At 64.2% G+C, this 19,553-nt stretch overlaps 6 protein-coding genes across 6 annotated transcripts in view; 3 read left to right on the top strand and 3 right to left on the bottom strand.

Moving 5' to 3' along the window:
* Positions 1-493: 493 nt before the first annotated feature.
* On the top strand, positions 494-1,766 carry PFL1_03279 (uncharacterized protein; the record flags this gene model as incomplete). Its single annotated transcript, XM_007880796.1, has 3 exons — positions 494-588; positions 758-992; positions 1,143-1,766. 3 exons carry the CDS (start codon positions 494-496, stop codon positions 1,764-1,766), a joined length of 954 nt encoding a protein of 317 aa, XP_007878987.1.
* A 4,047-nt stretch (positions 1,767-5,813) lies between these two features.
* On the bottom strand, positions 5,814-9,047 carry PFL1_03278 (uncharacterized protein; the record flags this gene model as incomplete). Its single annotated transcript, XM_007880795.1, has 2 exons — positions 5,814-5,854; positions 5,915-9,047. 2 exons carry the CDS (start codon positions 9,045-9,047, stop codon positions 5,814-5,816), a joined length of 3,174 nt encoding a protein of 1,057 aa, XP_007878986.1.
* Positions 9,048-10,889: 1,842 nt separating this feature from the next.
* PFL1_03277 (uncharacterized protein) lies at positions 10,890-12,913 on the top strand (the record flags this gene model as incomplete). Its single annotated transcript, XM_007880794.1, has 2 exons — positions 10,890-11,115; positions 11,508-12,913. The coding sequence occupies 2 exons, from the start codon at positions 10,890-10,892 to the stop codon at positions 12,911-12,913; spliced, it is 1,632 nt and encodes a 543-aa protein (XP_007878985.1).
* Positions 12,914-14,069: 1,156 nt separating this feature from the next.
* Positions 14,070-15,864, bottom strand: PFL1_03276 (uncharacterized protein; the record flags this gene model as incomplete). Its single annotated transcript, XM_007880793.1, has 2 exons — positions 14,070-14,495; positions 14,614-15,864. 2 exons carry the CDS (start codon positions 15,862-15,864, stop codon positions 14,070-14,072), a joined length of 1,677 nt encoding a protein of 558 aa, XP_007878984.1.
* Positions 15,865-16,336: 472 nt separating this feature from the next.
* PFL1_03275 (uncharacterized protein) lies at positions 16,337-17,509 on the bottom strand (the record flags this gene model as incomplete). The annotated part of the gene is made up of 1 exon (XM_007880792.1): positions 16,337-17,509. One exon carries the CDS (start codon positions 17,507-17,509, stop codon positions 16,337-16,339), a length of 1,173 nt encoding a protein of 390 aa, XP_007878983.1.
* A 1,003-nt stretch (positions 17,510-18,512) lies between these two features.
* Positions 18,513-19,553, top strand: part of PFL1_03274 (uncharacterized protein) — a gene marked incomplete at both ends in the record, with an annotated part of 2,013 nt that continues 972 nt past the window's right edge. Inside the window, 3 exons of the mRNA XM_007880791.1 lie at positions 18,513-18,548; positions 18,673-18,882; positions 18,971-19,406. Of these exons, the coding sequence (XP_007878982.1) occupies positions 18,513-18,548; positions 18,673-18,882; positions 18,971-19,406 (682 nt within the window). The remainder of the gene's footprint in view (positions 18,549-18,672; positions 18,883-18,970; positions 19,407-19,553) is intronic.

Genomic DNA, 19,553 nt, shown 5'->3' with positions numbered 1-19,553 from the left:
GAGCTGAATGTGGCCCAGCATCCCTTCGAAGCACCAGCGAAGTTTGGAGTTTCCTTGTCTCGTGATGAAGCCATATCATGCTGTCGTCCGATCAGGCGGGGCTCTCCACTGCAGGGTGCAGCGGGAAGGCCAGCTGGCAGGCAAGCCGGGTCAGACCCTACCTGCCTGCAGGTCCAACCGCTCCACGCGAGAATGGACGCGCGCGCGCCCGACAATTTTCGTCATGCCCACCCTCGGGCTTGCCCTGACTGTTTTCCTCAGGTCGGCCAGGCCTGGCCGCGCCTCGCGGTTGCACGCAGGTCGCGTCGCGCCCGGGGCCGAAAAAAGGTGACCAGGCGCTCTGCTCAGAGTCTCCCGACTCCCGCGCGCTGACTGGTCCCATCGCACGCCAGGAAGCTAGCGCACCACCATCCAACTGGTACCGCACGCCACACTTCCATCGACGTCAGCAACACCGTCCAATGCACCTACTCGCCTTGTCCCCTTCGCCTTGATGCTCACACGCGCAGCTCAAACCTGCCGCCACTTTTCCCAGCCCTCGACGCTCCCACCCCGCACCCTCGCTCGCTACTTCACCAACACACCAGCGTGAGTGGCCACCCTGTGCACCGCTGCACGCGAAAGCGAGCCCGCCCGCTTTCTCAGCACCTTGCTGCTGCTCACCTTGCCGGCTAGCCCTCTAGCCCGTCCGTCGTGCTGATCCATCCCCGGTTCCCTTCGGTCTTGCGCTCGCCCCTTCCGACGGCTGCTGGCCTAGTGCAAGAATGAAGGTCATCCCTGTACCTGTCCGCTCGGACAACTACGCCTACCTCATCCTCTCTTCGCCCCAGTCCGCGAGCGATGGCCGACAAAAGGCCGCGTTCGTCGACCCTTTCGACTTTGCAAAGGTCCGCGAGGTCGCACGCAACGACTACGGCATCGAGGATGAGGACGTCATCGGCCTACTGACCACCCACCACCATGCGGATCATAGCGGCGGAAACGAGGCCTTTGTGAGTTTATCATGCGCCCATCCGCGATCGATGCGATACTGTGGCGGTGCGGGCATTCGTAAGAGGTGTGTGCGACGACGCCGGTTGCTGACGATGTCATGGCCCTCGACGGGCTCGTCCCCCTGTTTTTCCGCCAACGTCGTGCCTCAGGCCAAAGCATTCCCCTCGCTCCCCATCTGGGGCGGCTCTGAGCAGATTCCAGCGCTCAACAAGAAGGTCGAGCACGGAGACAGCTTCCCGCTCTTCCCGTCGATCAACGTATCGTGCCACGCCACTCCCTGCCACACCCAGGACTCGATCTGCTTTTTCGTCGAGGACGGCCGCGAGGGCCTGTCGCAGGGCCCCGAGGGCAAGGACGGCGAGAAGCTGCGCGCCGTCTTCACCGGCGATACTCTCTTTGTCTCGGGCTGTGGTCGCTTCTTTGAAGGCTCGGCCGACGAAATGCACAAGGCGCTCAACGTCGTCCTCGCCTCGCTGCCCGGCGACACGGTCGTCTTCTGTGGCCACGAGTACACCAAGAGCAACGTCGCCTTCTCCAAGGGTGTCCTCGACGCCGACGAACACGTCGAGAGGCTGGTCGAGGACCTGCGCCGCCAGAGGAACGGCGGCGTCACTACCGGCGTGTACACCATCGCCGACGAGAAGAGGCACAATGTCTTTATGCGAGTCGCTGACCCCGCCGTCCAGCAGAAGGTCGGCGGACAGGGCGAGGTCGACACAATGAACAAGCTGCGCGAGCTCAAGAACCAAGGCAAACTGATGGCCAACATCTGAACGGAGGGGCGGTACCAGCAACTCGCACCACGGCGGCCGTACACGATCGCCCGTGGTCTCCGAGTCAAGCCTTCCCAGAGCCCCGCTTTGCCGTAACGATACCTTGTGCCGAGACGCTTCCAGCTTTGTCATTGAAAGTTCGCTCTAGGATGACAACGATGGGGCACAGCCAGGTCATGCTGGATTCCGAGGAGCCGAGGCCCTCGTGCTCCGTTGGTGACCGGTCAGATCTCTCTGAGGAGCCGGTAGAGGTGCGCTGAGATGTCGCCTGTGACCGACTGGATCACCAGGCCGAGTCCGCTGAGGACGAGGACGAGGCAGAGGTCGGCGTACTGCAGCCAGGGTGCAGGAACGGTGACGAGCCCGAAGAACGAGACGCACCGTCCGGGTCGATGCTCGACCAAGAGGTATTTGAGCAAGTCGAGCGCAAGAGGACGGGCGGACTGGAGCGGCATGGCACGTCATTCAACCGGAGGCGTGGCTGACAGCCGAGGACGCACTTCATCCCTCGTCTCGAGGTTGTGTTGGCGGTGCGAAGTGGTCACACTGACTCGCAACGCAGTGGGGGCCAAGAGGACGCGACGTGCTAGCACTGCCCTGGTCCAACGCGACGAGCTAGAGTATTGCCTGGCCAGGCCCTGGTTCGACGCGAAGTGCTAGCAATTTTAGAATGCCCTGGTCTGTCTGACGCGACGAGCTAGAGCATTGCCCTGGTCTGACGCGTCGGGGTAGCATTGCCCTGGTCCGACGCGACGAGCTGACATTGCCCTGGTCCAACGCGTGTGGCGTCTGAGGTGGTCGTACCGGGGCATCGCGCGGTATGTACACGGATCCAAGGCCGCAAGCGTCGGAGCCCACGCTCGCCACAACCGGTTCGAAGCGAAGGCGCCTTGACTCTAACACACGCCTGGGACGGACTGGGTCTTCCCCGGTTGCGATCCGCTGCACCTGAGCTCCTAGCTGTTCATTGGCCGTTCGAGACTTCAGACTGTACAGGTTGACCGAGGTCTTACCAGGGATGCACACAGCGCGGCGTAGATGAACGAGCGTCAACCTGCTTTCTCCCGTACCAGGACGAATTGAACAGGCCGGCGTGCATCGGAGCGGGGCCAGCAAGAAGGTAACCCCAAGCAAGGCGAGGGCGCGAGTTCTGGGCCGCTGCCAATGACGCAAACGCGTTTTGCCCTGGGCTGCTGCCAGCTGCCCGAGGGCGGGGAAGGAGAAGTCTGCTGCCGCTGACTTGGGATTTATTTTTGGTCGGCTGCCGCCGCCTTGCTAGGGTCGATGTCGCTCGTTATCCTAGGGGGCCGCTGCCGCTTGCCCTGGGAGAAGAAAGAAGGGAAGGAAGGAAGGGAAAGGAGGAAGGGTAGGATTATATACCTTTGATCTGGTCCATGGGGGGCCTGGGACTGGCAGGCGGACGGGCGGCAGGGCGGGCGGGCAGCAGGGCAGCAGGGCTCAGGGGCGGGGCGGGGATCGACCGAGGCACTTTCCCTGAGGCCGCCGAGGAGCTCAAACTCCGGGGAATAGGGGTCGAGGGGGGTGGGGCCCCGCTGCCTAACTCCGTGACCCTCCCGGAGCTTAGGGTACACCCGGAGGTTTCGAGGGCCACATGGAGATAAGGGGCGCGCCCGGCGAGGGATCTTCTGGAGATAAGGGGCCATACGGACATATCGGTAACCACGTGGACATAAGGGTCCCGCTGGCCGGAGGTAAGCCGCGTGTTCCGCCGGAATTTTTTGCTTCCACGTGCTCGCGGCCGGAGCTAACCTGGAGATAAGCGTTTTCCGGACTTACCAGCGATGTCTGCCTGGACTTAAGGGTCCCGTAGCTCCGGGGAGCTGCTGGACTTAATCGTTTCCCGGACATTAGGGGCCCACATGGACATAAGCGCCTCGCAAACCCGGAGATTGGCTGGCCTCACCCCGGAGCTAGCGCCCTACGCCCGTACTGGCGAAATGCAGTGCGACCGCAGGGGCCGCCTGCCCGTCCACCCACCCAGCGCCCCCGCCCATGAACCAGATCGAAGGTATATAATCCTACCCTCCCTCCTTTCCCTTCCTTCCTTCCCTTCTTTCTTCTCCCAGGGCAAGCGGCAGCGGCCCCCACTAGGATAACGAGCGGCATCGACCCTAGCACAAAATAAATCCCAAGTCAGCGGCAGCAGACTTTTCCCCCGCCCAGGGCAGCTGGCAGCAGCCCGGGGTTCCCTACGCCACGTTGGGCCGCTGGCAGCGGTTCGGGCTCCGGGTCGCCTGGTTTGCCTGTGCCATCCGGTCCGTGCACATACAGCATGATTACGTGTGCAGACGACTGGACTGTCAGACCATGCGAGCACACACGCTCGACACGCGGGCGTACAGTGCACAGATAAGGGGCGGACCCTTGGTTCGGCATGTTGACTGAAAATCCAGCAGCAGAGAGCGTCCGTCGCGTCGAACGCGGGTGCGTAAGGAGCCCTCCACGCGAGCACGGGGTGAGGCGAGGGAAGGGCAGCCATCCGCCCCTGTGGAGGAGCAAGAGGAGAGGCGGACGAGCGTGTGCGCCGTTCCGTCACACAACCGGTCGTGGACGCTAGCAGGGACTCTTCGCGAGCACGCGCGGCGGTTCACCCAACTCCTTGATGCGCTCCTCGAGCGTCTTTTCAGTGGGCTGACCGTCCTCTGCTGCGACTCCTGATGAGGATGATGTCGCTGTTGTCGTAGTGGCCAAGTTGGCGAAAGCTGTGGTCGCTGCGTCGGTGTTCTCCTGCTGTGGTGATGCTGCTGGCTTTGTTGACCGTGGCGCCGCCGCGACAGGCTTGGACGGACCCTGCAGCGGGGTGCCGGCCTTGTTGAGGCGCTGTTCTCTCTGAGGACCACGGGACGCGCGCTGTCCCTTCTGAGCCTCTCACGCGCGCTGACGGCCGAGAACAACGGGGTGGGCTGATCTGAAGGCACGCGACGCTCTCGGAGCGGCCGAGCCCGTTTGTGCCGTTCCGCGAGGCCAGGCGCGACGCGACTCGAGACCGCCCTTGAAGGGTCAATTTGCATGCCGAGAGGGATCCTGTCGTGTCCACGTGAGCGTCGCAGATTCGGAAGAGCAGGGCGTACGAGAACAGCGAGTCGAATGCGGCGAGGCGCGACGAGCACAGGAGACCCAAAGCGTGGGCGACGGCGGCAGCGGCAGCGGAGAGGCAGATGAAGGAAGCAGAGGAGCCGAGGAGTGGAGGCCTCGGCGGCCAGGCAGCCAAGGGGCCGCGCGTCCGTCGCGCTCGGAACCGACGCGCTCGACAGTCTCCCTTGATTTTCCAAACGCGCCCGGCTCCCGTAATTTTTTGAAGATCAGAGCCGTATCCCGTAATTTTCTGAAACAGCGACCGTCTGTCGTGATTTTTTTCGGATCAGCGACCGTCTCCCGTAATTTTTTTCGGATCCGCGACCATCTCCCGTAATTTTTTTCAGATGGCAGCGTCCCGGCAAAGCGCGAAGAGGGCTTGTAATGGCAATACAATTCCTACCGTGATCTGAATAGCGCTGTTCGAGGGCGCTGGGGGAGCTGGCCTCAGCTGGCACGTCGGAGGGCCGGATCAGAAGGGATAAGAAGGGGCCTTTCCCTCGCCCCCCTCCCCAATTCTGATCCCTCACCCTCTCATCCGCGCTCGCGTACGCTACCTTGCACGGAAGGGTCGTGCCGGTACGCCTAAAGTACTCTGGCAAGGCGGCACGGTAACGTGTCTGCGAAAATAATCCCCCCGCCTCTCCCCGTCCTCGAACGGGGAGGGATGCCACTAGCTCCCAGCTCCCGCCTCTCCCTGCCTTTGCGCGGGGAGGGAAGACCTCTTCTCGGCTCTCTCCCTTCCCTTCCCCTTCCCCTTCCCTTCCCCGTTCCCTTCCCCTTCCCGCCCCTCCCCGTCCGAGGACCTCCTCGGAAGGGGAGGGATGCCACTTATCCCCGCTCCCGCCTCTCCCCGTATACGGGGAGGGAAGACCGCCTGTACGTAGCTGCAATATGATTAGTTTGTTGACCTCGCACTTTTCTGTGAACGATGATTGATTGCTCTCGGCGCTAACGTACGTTCGTGTCCTCGCCGCCGTCGTTGGGGTCACCTATGACGGCGGCGAGAATCCGTAGCCACCATGTGCGCGTCGATCCGGTTCGGGTGGCACGAGGAGGTGCGGCCGCCGTGGTCGAGGATCGCCCGCGCGAGGAGCGTCCGGCATCTCGGGCTCTTGCGCGGGTTTGGACGGACTCCCACGCATAATAGTTTTTCAGGACGACCCGGTCGGCATTGCACTCATCCTGGCCGAGCACGGCGCGAAGAGCGGCGGTGCTGGTATGCGCGGCGGTGCCGTTCGTGCGTCGTGGATCGGAGGAGGTCAAGGTGTCCTGTCGACCGCTGGCATCGACGACGCCGGCAATCTCGGTGTCCATGTCAGCGCCACTCTGGACCACGCGTGCTGCGCGCGAGCTCTCGATCGCAGCGGCATCCGCGTCGTCGTAGCGAAAGTGTCGGAACGTCCAGCCTCGCCGGCCAGCGCGAGGCCGTGTGCCGGCAGATCCCTCGACGCTCTCGAGGTGGGCGAGCTCTAGGTTGGTGCTGCGCGTCAGTCCGCGGCAGTCGATCAGGGTGAGATGAGCGCCCTGAGCCTTGCGCCGCCGAGCTAGTAGCACGAACTCGCGTGCGACCGCATCGCCGGCCTCCGTGTCGTCGAGCTCGAGGTGATGCAGGTTGGGACATCCCCGGATCAGCAAGATGATTGCCGCTACGCTGAGCTGCTTGGCGGATGAGAGGACGAGGTGGGTCAATTGTGTCCCAGTGACCGGGATTAGCGCCGCGCCGGCCGCGATGTCGGACGACGGACTTGGGAGTGCGCCTTCGACGGGATCCGAGACAGCGCCCCTCCCTTGCTGCCGACGAAGGCGGTTCAACCGGAGCGATCCGGAGGCAGCGGCCACGCCTTCTGGAGGCACAGCAGCGCCGTTGACCTCGACACAAGAGGGCGGCGGCGTGAGGGCGGCTAGGACGCGATCAGAGATGGTCGAGGCGCCCTCGAGGTCCAATCTCCGCAGCCGCGGCACCGACGGCAGCAGCCTCAACAGACCCGCATCCCTGATGCGTTGATCCTGGGCGCCGCCAGCAGACGACAGCTCCAGCACCTCGAGGCTCGGAAGGGCCCATGCCAGGTGTGACGCAGCGACGTCCGTCAGCCGGGGGCACGAGCCGAGCTTGAGCTTGACAAGGCGCGGGAAGGTTCGGCGATGGATGGGTCCTTCGTCTTCGAGCGAGCCTGCTTGGCGTGGCGTAAGCGCGATGTGATACGCGCTGTCCCTGACATCGCCGTTGTCGGTAGCGGCGACGGGGGTAACGTCGGCGTCCTTGCCGCGTCTCGAGTCGCCCCAACTGGATACCCAGCTGGCGATGCAGGCGTTGTCCAGATCCGTGTGGCTGAGATCAAGCTCTTCGAGGTTGGGCCACCGCTTGCCGATCGACGACATTGTCTCGGGTGCAGGCGTCGTGACTCCAGCAGCCCTGAAGATCCGGAAAGACGACGCGGTATCGCGAGGGCAGCCTCCGAAAGGTGGCGAGCTCGGTCCCGGACTTGCGACCAGTGCAGCGATGCCGGCGTCAGTGACGTTGGCACAGCGACTAATGTCGAGCTGCTCGAGCGCCGTCAACGTCTCGGAAATTGTGCGGCAGGTACCGTCCGTGACGCAGTCGAGACCACCGAGATCGAGCGCCCTGAGGCCCGGCGTAGAGCGCAGAAAGTCGGCAAGCGACGAGCTGCTCAGGTTGCGGCATCCTTGGAGGTTGAGCTCGACGAGGCTTGACCAGGTTATCGAGGGCGGCGTTGATCCCGCACCTGCACTCGTCATGCCCCCATGCTGTCCAGCCCCTGATAACGAGGGCATGGGATGGGATGCCAGGCCAGACGAGCCCCGAAGGTCCAACGTCTTGACAAAGGGGCCGGCCGCTCGGGCGATGCGGTGCAGGCAAGCGGCGCTCATGTGCGGAAAGGAAGGCAGCTCGAGCGAGTGCCAGAGCTGTCCGTCGAGGACGTAGTCTTGCCATTGGCGTGATACGCGGCGGAGCCTGATCAGCTCCCTCATGGCGCTCTGAACGCCCACCCAGCGGCGGCCGAAGGCGATTGATCCCCGCCACGCCCCGTCCTCAATCTGTTGCAGATGCTCGTTGATGTGCAGGCCGATCAAGGATTCAAAGCAAAGCAGAGCCAGTTCGCGCGGTAGCTTGGCGAAGTGACAAGGTGTCGCGCTGGGCAGCAACGATATCGGACCGCACGGCTCGGCAGCCTCGATGACGACGGATGCATGCGGAACGCTGTTGACCGGATAGAGCCAGCTCGGCCGCTCATTGTGAGCCACAGGATATTGCGGCGGGCTCTCCGAGGTCTCACCGGCGGGCCTTTCGTGATTGCTGGCAGAGGCAGGCACCGACGCCTCGGCATCAGGCGGCGTCGCCGGCGCCGTTGTTGCGATCATCTCCTCGGAGGCGTGCGTCGGCTCGGCGGCACTGCCCAAGTCAGCCGCATCGCGCTGATGTCCACCGTCGGTCTCGCTGTCGTGACCGTGGTTGTGGTCGCGGTCGCGGTGCAAGAGACGGTCCGAGAGATCACGGAGGCTGACGCTACGGCTCTTGTTGCTGCGTGCCTGTCGCATCGGTGTTGAAGCGCCGCTGCGAACGCTGGACGTGTAGCCGCAGGTGAATAGGCCTCCGCTGCCGCCAGCGTACGAGGCAGCCCTGCTGTGCGGCCGGCTGTTCCCTTGTGAGGCTCGTCCATCGACGGTGGAGACAGCAGCCGCGGTGCTTCTCTCGCTCAGCACTGAGGTTGTAGGTGGTGTTGCGGAACTCGGTCCGCGAGTTGATCGCATCGGGACTGAGTCTAGCGTGGATGGCCCGCGGCGTACGTTGGCGGACGACGATGGCCTCCGTGATCTTGCACGTCCAGAGGTCGGTCCCATGACGGCGCCCTGCACATAGTTTGTGGCGGCGAATGAGCGCACCTCGACACGCCTTCTGTTCAGGCGAGGAGGTTCCGGGGCGCTATCGCTCCTGACAAACGGGATGCGCTGGTGCGGTCGACGAATGTCGCCAGGACTGCCTTGGAGCGTCAACGGGTCGCTCGACCTCGGCGCCACATCCCCATCCCCTGCTTGTCGCGCCCCAGAGATGTGAAGCCTGCGCGCAAGTCGGCTCGACAGGAAGCGATCCCGGAAGTTGCCCGACGTCAAGCGCAGATCTTCGTTCTCGCCATGTAAGCCTCCGATCTGGGCGCTGATCATGGGCGAGGGCGTGTAAGGCGGGGCATCTTCGTAGCCTGGCAACGCCTCGTCTGGGTACGTTGGAGGGCTTTGGGATTCAACACGATGGGTGGCAACGCCAGCCGATCGGCCATCGCTCCGCTGCAGCGTGTCGCAAAGAGGGTGATGGTGCGGTGCTCGCAAGTCGACGTCTGCACCTTGGGCGATTCTCTCTGGAGCAGACGCAGGCCCGTGGTCGCATCGAGACGGTGCGCGGTAAGGCTCTGGCGTCGGCAGCTTGGACAATGAGTCCCCATGCAAAGACGAAGGGCGTGAGCTGGTGGTCGCGGTGACTGCCGTGCCCGCGCTCGCCACCGAGCTTGGCCCGAAGAAGTCGAAGAGATTGGCTGAGGCCGCCGAGGAACTCGCTCGAACGTGCGTCGGCCGGCCTTTGCCCGTGGCCTGACGGTTCGCTGCAATCGGGATGCCACGGACGTCTGAGTCGGAGCGGCTGGAGTCGATGGGTCGAGAGCCGCAGAGTGTCCTTGAGGCTGGTGCCGCCGACGACGTCCGATAGGAAGAGCTGGGCTGTCCGTCATGTCTGTCGCCACCGCTGTCGTCCTCGAGCGCGTAGAGAGAGTTGGGAAAGACCGGCCTGGGGGCGACACTGCCGAAGATTCCGTCTGCGCGTCCTTGGTGGTGGTCCGAACCGGTTTGCTGCAGTGGCAAGTTCTCTGGTGCGACGTCGACGTTGGCGGCGGAGGCCTGCGCAAGATGATCTCCGCTGAGGCCGTCCGTCGGCTCCATCTGCCGTCCCTTGCCCTTGGGATCGGCTGGATCGTGGCACGGGTGAGAGACGGGGAAAGGCAAAGGGGGCGTGGTGTGACGACGAGAGGATGGGCCGGCCGTGGGCTGGCGCTGAGCTTGCGTTTCCATGTCGACGATCCAGGTTTGCCGTGCGGGGTCCATCGTCAGGTGCGGCAGCCTCGGAGTCGGAGAGGCGATCGGTGCGGCAAGGTATGATGTTCCAGGGCCGCGAGCTGAGGGATGCTCCGTCGAGGTGGTGAAATTGCGGTCCTGGTGGGACGAGAAAAGTGACTGCGACGACGGATAGGGCGCAGAGAGAGGAGGAGCGGCAGCAGGTCGGTGACGCTGGAATTGATGCCAAGCCAAGTTGGCGAACGGACGAGGAGTGCAGGGCTGGCAGGGGATGGCGGTGGTGGCGAGAAGGACAGTGGCAAGGTCGGTCTGTGGCAAGGTCCGGACGGCTGGAAGGGTGGCGTCCGCCAACCTTGGGTTAGCAGCTCTCTCCCAGAAAGTCGAGCTGGCCCGGCTTCCAGGCAAGCAGACGGCCCCGCAAGACGTGAGATAAGGGGCCTGAGGGCGTGTGTGTGTGTGCGCAGGGCAGCCAGCAGGCAGGCCTTTGAACCCTGCATTGAAACAGAGCGTGGAAGACCCTGCCTGCCCGCCCTGCCTGCTTCGAGCGTTGCATGCGGGCCTTGCTTGGGCTGGGGCTACATGATATGTATCTCAATGCTGCTGCAATTTCATCTGCTGTTGCACTGCAGCTGTTGCTGTTGCAACCAGGCTGCTTATGCTTGTCTCTTATCCCCTCTTGACTGTGCAAGATTGAAGTGCAAGGCACAAGGCCCGAGGGACGTGAAAGCGAGGAAGCTATGGAGGGAAGGTTGCTGAGGATATCCCTTGATGGACACCATCTTCTGCCTCCTCCTCTTCTGTGCTGTTGGCTTCCTCTTTGCTGTGCTGCGTCAGCAGGCCAAACTCTACCGCCCAGCTGTAGCTCGCGATGTCAGTCTGCTGTTCAGTTCACAGGACAACCTCCGCGGCCTCATTTGCTCCAAGTTCAGGATCACACACGCCCAGATGCGTGGATTCATGGTGCGCACGGACAACGAGATGCGCCAGTACCGTAAGTTTTTGGCCAAGGTGCTCTCCAAGTTCCAGGATGCAAGCGCCCAGCGCTGCAAGAACCAATCCAAGCTCGCCAGCATTGCCAATTCCGTGGCTGCCATCTCAGACTCCCTTACCAACACCCAATCTGAGGTAGCTGAGGTGGCCAAGGGCCTGTCCAAGACCAATGGCAAGTTTGGTCAGGTTGGCAATGCCCTATCTGACCCCTGTGGATGTGTGAGCATGCCTCAGAACCATTAAGCTGTTTGAGCAGCAACTGCAGACCTTGGGCACAGCTGCACCGTCAAGAGTACAAGATAGCCTTGCCTGGTGGGCACTCTGATGCAGCAACAACCGTTGAATGAAGCAGGCTAGGATTGCAGCAGGCCTTGCCTGTGTCTGCAGGAGCTCGGCCTCCACCTGCTTGTCCCCTTTGCGAAGCGCCTCCCAATCCACCTACCTTCACCACCATGCCACCGCCGCCCCAGCCCTCTCGCTTTCGTCTGTGGGCCGCCGGTAGCAACTCGGGCGCTCAGCTTGGCCTAAATCACAATCGGGATTGCCATGCCCTCACAACCACCACGGCCATAGCGACTACGACCTCGGACAAAGGCCACGGCAGCGCCCCTTCTCCCTTTCCGCCGCCCGGCTGGAAGGTTGCTGCCCTCTCGTCTGGCGCCAACCATACCCTCACCATCCTAGTTCGACATCCAGCCGGCCTCGACGACAAAGACGAACCCGGACCCGATGCAAGGCAGGTCTGGGTCGCTGGCACGGGCGCAGAGGGCCAGCTCGGCGCCCTTGCGGTCGGTTCCACGGGCTCATCGCTGCCGCCTCCACCACTGCTGAGCTTCCGCCGCCTCGACCTGCGGCGTGAGGTGCTCGACCCTCTCGTGGCAGAGGGAACGCTCGACGCTGTCCAGTCGGCCGGTTACCAGTCGCCCAAGCTGGTGGCCTGCGGCTGGAACGTCAGCTACCTCGTCCTCGGCCCGTCTCATCGCGACACCGACGGCACCACGGCCAGCGATCTCATCGTGTCGCTCGGTCTGCCCAAGGACAACACCTTCGGCCAGCTGGGCGTGCGCAGCCCTGCGCCAGACTCGGCTGTCCACGTCGTCGATGTGCTTGCGCCCGCCCCCTACTCGGTGCTCAGGATCGCTGCCGGGTTGAGGCACGCCGCCGTACTTCTCGCCTCCAGTGCCGAAGACGAGAGCAGCAGCGGCCCCCTTTGCCTATCGCTCGTCGGCTGGGGATCGGCTCGCCACGGACAAGTGGGTGAGATGGCCAGAGGCTCCGAGGATCCGGCCGAGGCCAGCCGCTCGAGGACAAGACCGGGTCCTGTCCCCGCCATCGCATCGACGCCGCAGCTGATGCGCACATGGACGCTGCCCCATCAGTCGCCGGGAAGCGTGCTCGACGGCCTGGCACTGGCTGCTGGCCGTGACCACACGGTCGCCCTGGTCGCGGGCAAGCTCGCCTTCTGGGGCTCCAACCGACAAGGGCAGTGCGCGCTGGCTGGCTCCGCAGCGCTGGATCAGGGCGTGGTGGCGTCGGTGGCGTGCAACTGGAACGGCACGTCTGTCCTGCTCTGCTGCCGCGATGGTCATGACGAGGGGCAAGATCGCATCTTGAGCTCTGGCAACAACAAGAAGGGTCAGCTCGGCGCCTCTCCCACATCCTCGGCGGGCGCCGATCCATCCGTGGTCGTGGAGATGGACACGTCGCCGCTCATGCGTCAACGAGGAGGCGACAGGGCCCGGTTCATCGCTCTGGCGTCGGGCAGCGAGCACACGCTCGTTCTCGTCGGCCGCGGCTCCGCCCAAGAGGTGTGGGGTACGGGTTGGAACGAGCACGGCAACCTCGCCCAGGGCGACGAAGACGACCGCCATGGGCTCGTCCCGCTCTCGATGCCTGCTCCAGGAGAGGCACAGCCGGTGTCGATCTGGGCGGGATGCGGCACAACCTTCGTCCAGACTCTGTCCGCGCGTCCATCCTAGGCTGCCGCCCCGGCCCCGTTTGTGGCACTGGTCACTGCCTGGGGCAGAGCCTGACGCTCGCCTCAAGAGATCCTTAGGGTGGTCCGCGCTGCGTGAGGATCGATCGCTGCACCAAGAACGGCGAGCCGGTCGTGTGGCTCCGACGAATGTCGTCCGAGGATCGCAGGCCGAGGACCGGATCACGCCCAGGCCGACGCCGTCGGGCTCGCGAGATGTAGGCGGCCACGGCGAACAAGTGCCTGAGGGGCTACGTTTCCAAAGCCCAGACAAGCCTAGAACCGCCGTGCCTACGGACGACCTCAACCCTCGATCGACCGACCGCAGCGGCAGGCAAGGGGTGAAGCGGACCGTCGACCTCGGCGAGCGCGGTCCGCCACACTCGCGTCTTGGGCATCAACCTCAGTGGCCTCGGAGGCAGCCCGGCGACGTCGATCCAAGGAGGTCCCCCGCCGAGCATTGCTTCGAGCCGGCGAGGTCCTTGATCGCGACGACGACGTGTTGGCCAAGCTCTCACTTTCGCCACACCGACGTGGGCATGTTACGTCCTCTCGAATGCCCGTGCAGCGCACCGCTCGTTCTTTGACTCGTCAGCGACGTACACTCGATCATCGACCGCCATCTGCGCCGCTCCAGCACGTGTGGCAGCGTGCAGCGTCTGCTCCATGCTACGACCGGCGGCGAGGGCGACTGCACGTGAGATGACACGCATGGGCCGACGCCAGGTGTCCACGTGGGCCAATGAAGGCGGCTCGACGATCTGTTCTTGAACGAGAAGGCCGGCCAGGGCAGGCACGTCAAGACCGAGCTGAAAGGCGGGTTCGAGGCGTTTGAGGGTATCTGATTCTCGCACGAGGAGCGACTCGCTCGTTGGAGAACAGTGGATCAGCGACGGCCTTCTTCTTGTCGAGCAGTAGCGCAGCGCAGCGCATCGCTTCGAGCGCCGCCACCTTGCCGACTGGGGTCCGTCAGCGGCTGCACAATGTCGGCGGTCGTCTCCAGAATGAATCGATTTTTTGGTTGCCGCGGCAATGAGGGTAGAGTCTGCTGCACGTGTCGAGATGAGGTCGATGGATGATGTTACATGCTCGCATCCCCCGAGAGGACCGCCGAGGAATGCGGAGAGACTGTCAGCGGCTCGCTGGCGTTGCCTAGCGGCCTAGCGGCGGGGCATGCCACCCCTTCCCCTGCCCCTCAGGGCGCGTTGCGCGGTGCCCGGCGGCGCCTTGGGGCCGGGTCCGCTCTGGTCCGAAGCCGAGTTGCGAATGGTCTCGTCGACGCTGAGGATGAGGCAGGCGGCCTCTGCTGCCGAGCTTAGCGCGTTGATGCGCACGATGCTTGGCTCCCACACGAAGCGCTCCATGAGGTCGGCCGTGTCCTCGGCGTCGATGTCGATGCCCTCCCACCGCGAGCCCTGGGCGTGCTTCATGCGCAGGCGGTTGAGCAGGTCGGTCGCGTCGAACCCGGCGTTGTCGGCGAGCTGACGCGGGATGCACTCGAGCGCCTTGGCGAACGAGGCAATGATCAGCTGCTGCTTGCCGTGGATCGTCCGAGAGTACTCGCGAAGGTACTTGCTCAGCTCCATCTGCGAGCGGTGCAGGAAGAGTGGAAAGGTAGAGGGAGGAGGATAGTAGGAGCGTCAGTCATGGTCCGACCGGCGTGCTGCCCGGCTCCACGGCAGGGCAGACGGCATCGCTGCTCACCTCGGTGGCACCGCCGCCAGCCACGACCTGGTTGTTCTTGATGGCCCGCTTGACGATCATGATGGCGTCGTGGAGGCTGCGCTCGACCTCGGCGATGAACTGCTCTGCGCCGCCGCGGAGGATCATGGTGCTCGTCTTGGCGTGCGGGCAGCCCTCGAAGATGTTGAAGCGCTCGCCGCCGATCTGGCGCTCCTCGAACTTGCCGCACTGGCCGAGGTGCTTGGCCGGGTCAATGTCGGAGCACGTCGACTGCACCGACCCGCCGACAGCCTGGACCACGCGCTTCATGTCGTCGGCGGGCACGCGGCCGGCGCAGAAGATGTCGCGGTCGGCAAAGTACTGGGTGGCCAGGTCGCCGATGGGCAGCTTCGAGAGGACGACCTTGGCGCCCGTCTTGACGATGGCCTCGAGCTTGTTGTAGATGATCTGCCACTCGGCGTCGACGACGGCCTGGTACTCGGACACCTCGTTGATGCGCACCTCGGCATTGTCCTTCTCCGCCTTGAGCTCGAGCTCGACGTTGAGGCAGAGCACCTTGGGGTCGACAAACGATTTGGGCTGCTGCTCGAAGCCGGCGTAGGCGAACGTCTTCTTGAAGGCCACGCCCTTGATCAGAAGCGAGTCCTGCATGCCGCCGCCGGGCACCTTCTTGACGCCGATCAGGTTCTCGTCGAGGTCTTCTGCATCGAGTGACGTGACGGCATCGACGACCATCCGCGAGAAGAAGGGCTTCTGCGAGTGGATCAGCTTGGACGACATCGAGGTGCCGGCGCACTTGAGCAGCAGGTCGTGGAAGGCGGCCTTGTCGGTCTTGTCGATCGTCACAGCCATCTCCTTGACCTTTTCGACAGCCAGCTGGGCCGCCTTGCGGTAGCCGCGAATGATGACGTGCGGCGCCACACCTTCCTCGATGAACGGCTTGGCCTCCTTGAGCATCTCGCCGGCGAGGAGCACGACGCTGGTCGTGCCGTCTCCCACCTCGGCGTCCTGCGCCCGAGCGATATCGACGAGCGTCTTGGCGGCAGGGTGCACGATCTCGAGAAGCTTGAGGATCGTGGCGCCGTCGTTGGAGATGGTGGCCTTGCCGCGGGCATCGACGATGAGCTTGTCCATGCCGCGCGGGCCGAGCGTGGACGCGACGCATGACACAATCGACGAGCAGGCGCCGATGTTGGAGAGCAGCTGCCCGGTTCCCTGGGACACGTCGGTGTCCTCGCGGAGGAGGATGATGGGGGCGTTGTTGGGCATCATCTTGGGCAGTGGCTGGGATGCGGCGGCGGTGGTGGAAGACGAGGGGCAAGGGACCGCGCGCGCACAACCCTCCAGCAGAGAAGCACACAAAGAACACTCCCCCCGGCGCGGCAGGTCGAGAATATTCCGACTTCGGACCCGAGAAGCGAGCCCGCACACGGGCCCGTGTTGGCGCGCGGGCCACGGCGCAGCAGGCACCGCCAGGGGGGGGTAGATTCAGCCACATTGCATGGCAGCGTGGCGTGGTCTGTCTCGTGCACCCTCTCGACGACCGAGCAGCAGAGCAAAGCTGGCAGGCGGCATTGTCAACGATACGGCATGGCGCACTGCGAGTCGCACACATTTATCGCAGCGTGCGTGAATTTTCGGAACGAGGTGCGCTAGGCAGGCCAAGACCACGACGCTGCTCCTGCGTCTCTGGATCGACTATCGACTACATCCCTTCTTCTAGGTCTCGCGGCGGTGCTGCGCCTCACGCGCCCTCCTTCTCGGCCAAGGCGAGGTGGTGGCGGAAGAGCTTCTCGGCGCGCTGCCAGACGGCGCCCTTGCCCTCTTCGTAGTCGGCGTCCTTGGTCGTGTCCTTTCCGAGCACGTGGGGCAGCTGGAGGAGCGAGGGCAGGAGGTCCTGGCTGAAGCCCTCGGACGACTCGCGCGGCAGCAGCGTGGGCAGGTGGTCGATCGAGATGACGGTGAGCGGCGGGTTGCCGCTGCCCGTGTCGACGTCGACGGTGGGCTTGTCAAAGGTGGTGTTGATGTCGTAGATGGGCAGCGGGTTGTTGGGGTTGGTCGTGTCGCAGCTCACGTCGACGACAACGCCCAGCCTCCTCTGGCTGCCGGCCTGGGCAATGGTGGGCTGGTCGAGGAAAGGGGGGATCTTCTGGTTGAGGTAGATGCAGTTGACAAAGATGTCGACGTCGAGCAGCTCGAGGTACGGGCCCGACTTTGCCGACGTCTCCTGGATGTCCCAGCGGACAATGTCCTCGGACGCCACACCGGCCTTTTCGAAAAAGTCGATGGCGCCGCGGCCGCAGCGGCCGAGGGCACCGACGACGAGTGCCTTGACCTTGCCGTCGGAGCGCGAGGAGCGGATGTGCTGAATCTGCTGCTTTGCGTGGGCGATGAGCTCCTGCTCGTTGGGGTACGCCTTCTGCGCGCCGAGGCGGCGGTCGGCGCCCTGGACCTGCTCGGCGAGGGCGAGGAGACCGAGGGCGGCGCCGGCGAAGCCCGCGTGCCATCCAAAGGCGGCGACGCGGCGGCCGTTCTTGTCTTCGAGGAACTCGAGGTCGTAGAGCTTTCCGCCGCCGCGCTTGAAGCGTCCCAGGACGTCGACCCAGCCGGCCTGCTTCTTGTAGCAGTGGGCAAACTGGATGTGGGTGTGGGGCAGATCCGGGCCGGGCTCCTCGAGCTCCTTGAGTCCGATGATGGGGACCTCGGCGGGCAGCGAGTGGAAGGTGTTGTGGGGCGCAATCTTGCATCCGACGGCCGTGTACTCTTCGTCGCGGAAGATGCGCTGCGGGTCCGACTCGACGGTGATGTCAAAGCCGGCGTCGATGAGGGCCTTTGCAGTGTTGGGCGTGAGCGCGGCGCGGTGCTCGGCCGGCTTCATCTCACAGCGGAGGTAGAGTGGCTGCCGGGAGGACGACATGATGTGCGGAACGGGCTGGATGGCGGTGCTGTGAGAGGAGTACGGCGACCGAGACGAGGGCGACAAAGATGGAGAAGGGGAGAACGAGGACGGGTGCGAGTAGCGTGGATGGTGGAAGCGGCGAGGATGGCCTCCCCCCTCCCCGCTCCCCTTTTGTTGGTGCTGGCCGCCCATCTTCGGGAGCTCCGGTCGCGGCGATGGCCCGTGGGACGGCTTGGCTGCTGCGAGTCACCCAGGGGCGCTTGACCTAGCCTGCCTGCCTGCCTCTCCTTGCCCATGGCGAGTGGGCAGCTTGCGGCGGGGCCCAGCCGGGCGCTCGGCGAAAGACCGAGGCGCGAGGCGTTGGCCTGGCCGGCCAGCTTGCCGGGAGCGGATCCGAGGGGCGCTGTGATCGTCGCCCGCCGTCCAGCCCAACCTGTCCTCGATCCTGTCCGCCTTCCGGGTCGAACGCCTCGCTCTCGGTCACTCCACACGGCCAAAAAATTTGGGCGCAGGGCGCTGGGCCAGCGGGGCCTGGCTAAGCTTGGAGCCTGGCCGTGGCGTCACCTTGTGCCATAGGCGCGCCCCATCATCCCTACCTCATCGCTTCCACCATATCCTCCGATAGACGCCCCGATCCGCACCCTTACTCTGTGAGTTCCAGCCCGTTCTTCAGGCTTGCCAGTACGATGGTCCCCTGTACCTACGCATCCGCCTTTCGATTGTCCCTGATCCGGGGGGAGCTCTCGACGACGCTCGCCTCAGATTGTACCACCTTGGTCCATGCGGACGCACCCTTGTTGACCTTGGAGCTTGTCTTCCTGCCGATCACTGTACCCCCTCCTCATCGCCACCTCGCCCTCGCGCATTGTGTCTTCTCCATGCTTGCTGTCTTCGGTGTAAACAGTGGAACGCCCCTTGGCTCCGACGACAACGACGTTGCAATCGCATCCCTCATCCCCGGAGGAAGACTTCGCATCCATCTGATTCGCCCCCGGAACGCCTACAGCGAGCTCGTGCGGCCATGTCGGACGCCGACCAGGACTTTGACCTGTACGGCGTGAGTGGGCGGGCTGTCTTGTTCGATCGTACCAGCGTCGCTCAGAGGTCGGAGGGCGGAAGGGGATGCTTGACCAAGTACGGATCGCTCTGACCTGCCCCTGCCGCCGCCCTTACTGTCGCAGGATGACCTCTACGAGGACTCGATGGCCATCAAGGCTGAAGAAAACCCACAGCCCTCCACGTCTGTCAAGACTGAGGCGGACCATACCACCGGAGCATCGCCAGCGACCAACGGCGGCGCGGCTACCGCTTCAGCATCTGCAAATGGAAGCGGTACAGGCGCGTCTACGTCCGGCAAGCGGCAGCGCGAGGACGAGGACCAAGATGTTAAGGTGGGTCTGATGTGGTCGCTGACCGGTGCGGGCCTCTATGCCGCTGCTGAAGCTGACGATTTGCATCTACAAACTTGTCGCGAAACAGCCGCAGCAACACCAGCAGCAACATCAGCAGCAACACCAGCAGCCAACATCGGCGCAGCACTCTCCGCTCCCCGCACCGTCCACGTTCCCCGCCCAGCCTGCTCCGCTGCGCGGCACGTTAGCAGGCATCCCCAAGGTCTCGGACCCCTCGATCCAAAATGCCCTCTACGTGGGCGATCTGCACTGGTGGACCACCGACGAGGACCTTCGTCAGGCCGCCAACGACGTCGGTGTCCCCCTCACACTCGAGGACGTGACTTTCTCCGAGCACAAGGTCAACGGACGTTCCAAGGGCGTCGCCTTTGTCGAAACCGACAGCGAGGACGAGGCAAAGAAACTTAAGCAGTGGTTCGAGAGCAACAACTTCCAGGGCAAGAGCGTCAACGTCACACTCACCACGAGCGCCAATGGAAACCCTTTTAGGACGCTGCCCAAAGGTGAGTATGGCCTCGCTCTCTGTCACCATCCGACGCGCGGCGTGCCCAGCTGACCCATATCCTTCGAATCCCCGGCTTGTTCTTCACCCTGGCCGCCAGAGCCTCCGCCGCGTGGCGAGCGAGGCGGGATGGCCGGCCGAGGCGGTG

This window comes from Pseudozyma flocculosa (assembly GCF_000417875.1).
Source record: "Pseudozyma flocculosa PF-1 unplaced genomic scaffold scaffold00010, whole genome shotgun sequence".
Lineage (NCBI taxonomy): Eukaryota > Fungi > Basidiomycota > Ustilaginomycetes > Ustilaginales > Ustilaginaceae > Pseudozyma > Pseudozyma flocculosa.
This window is presented reverse-complemented; position numbering and strand designations above follow the sequence as displayed.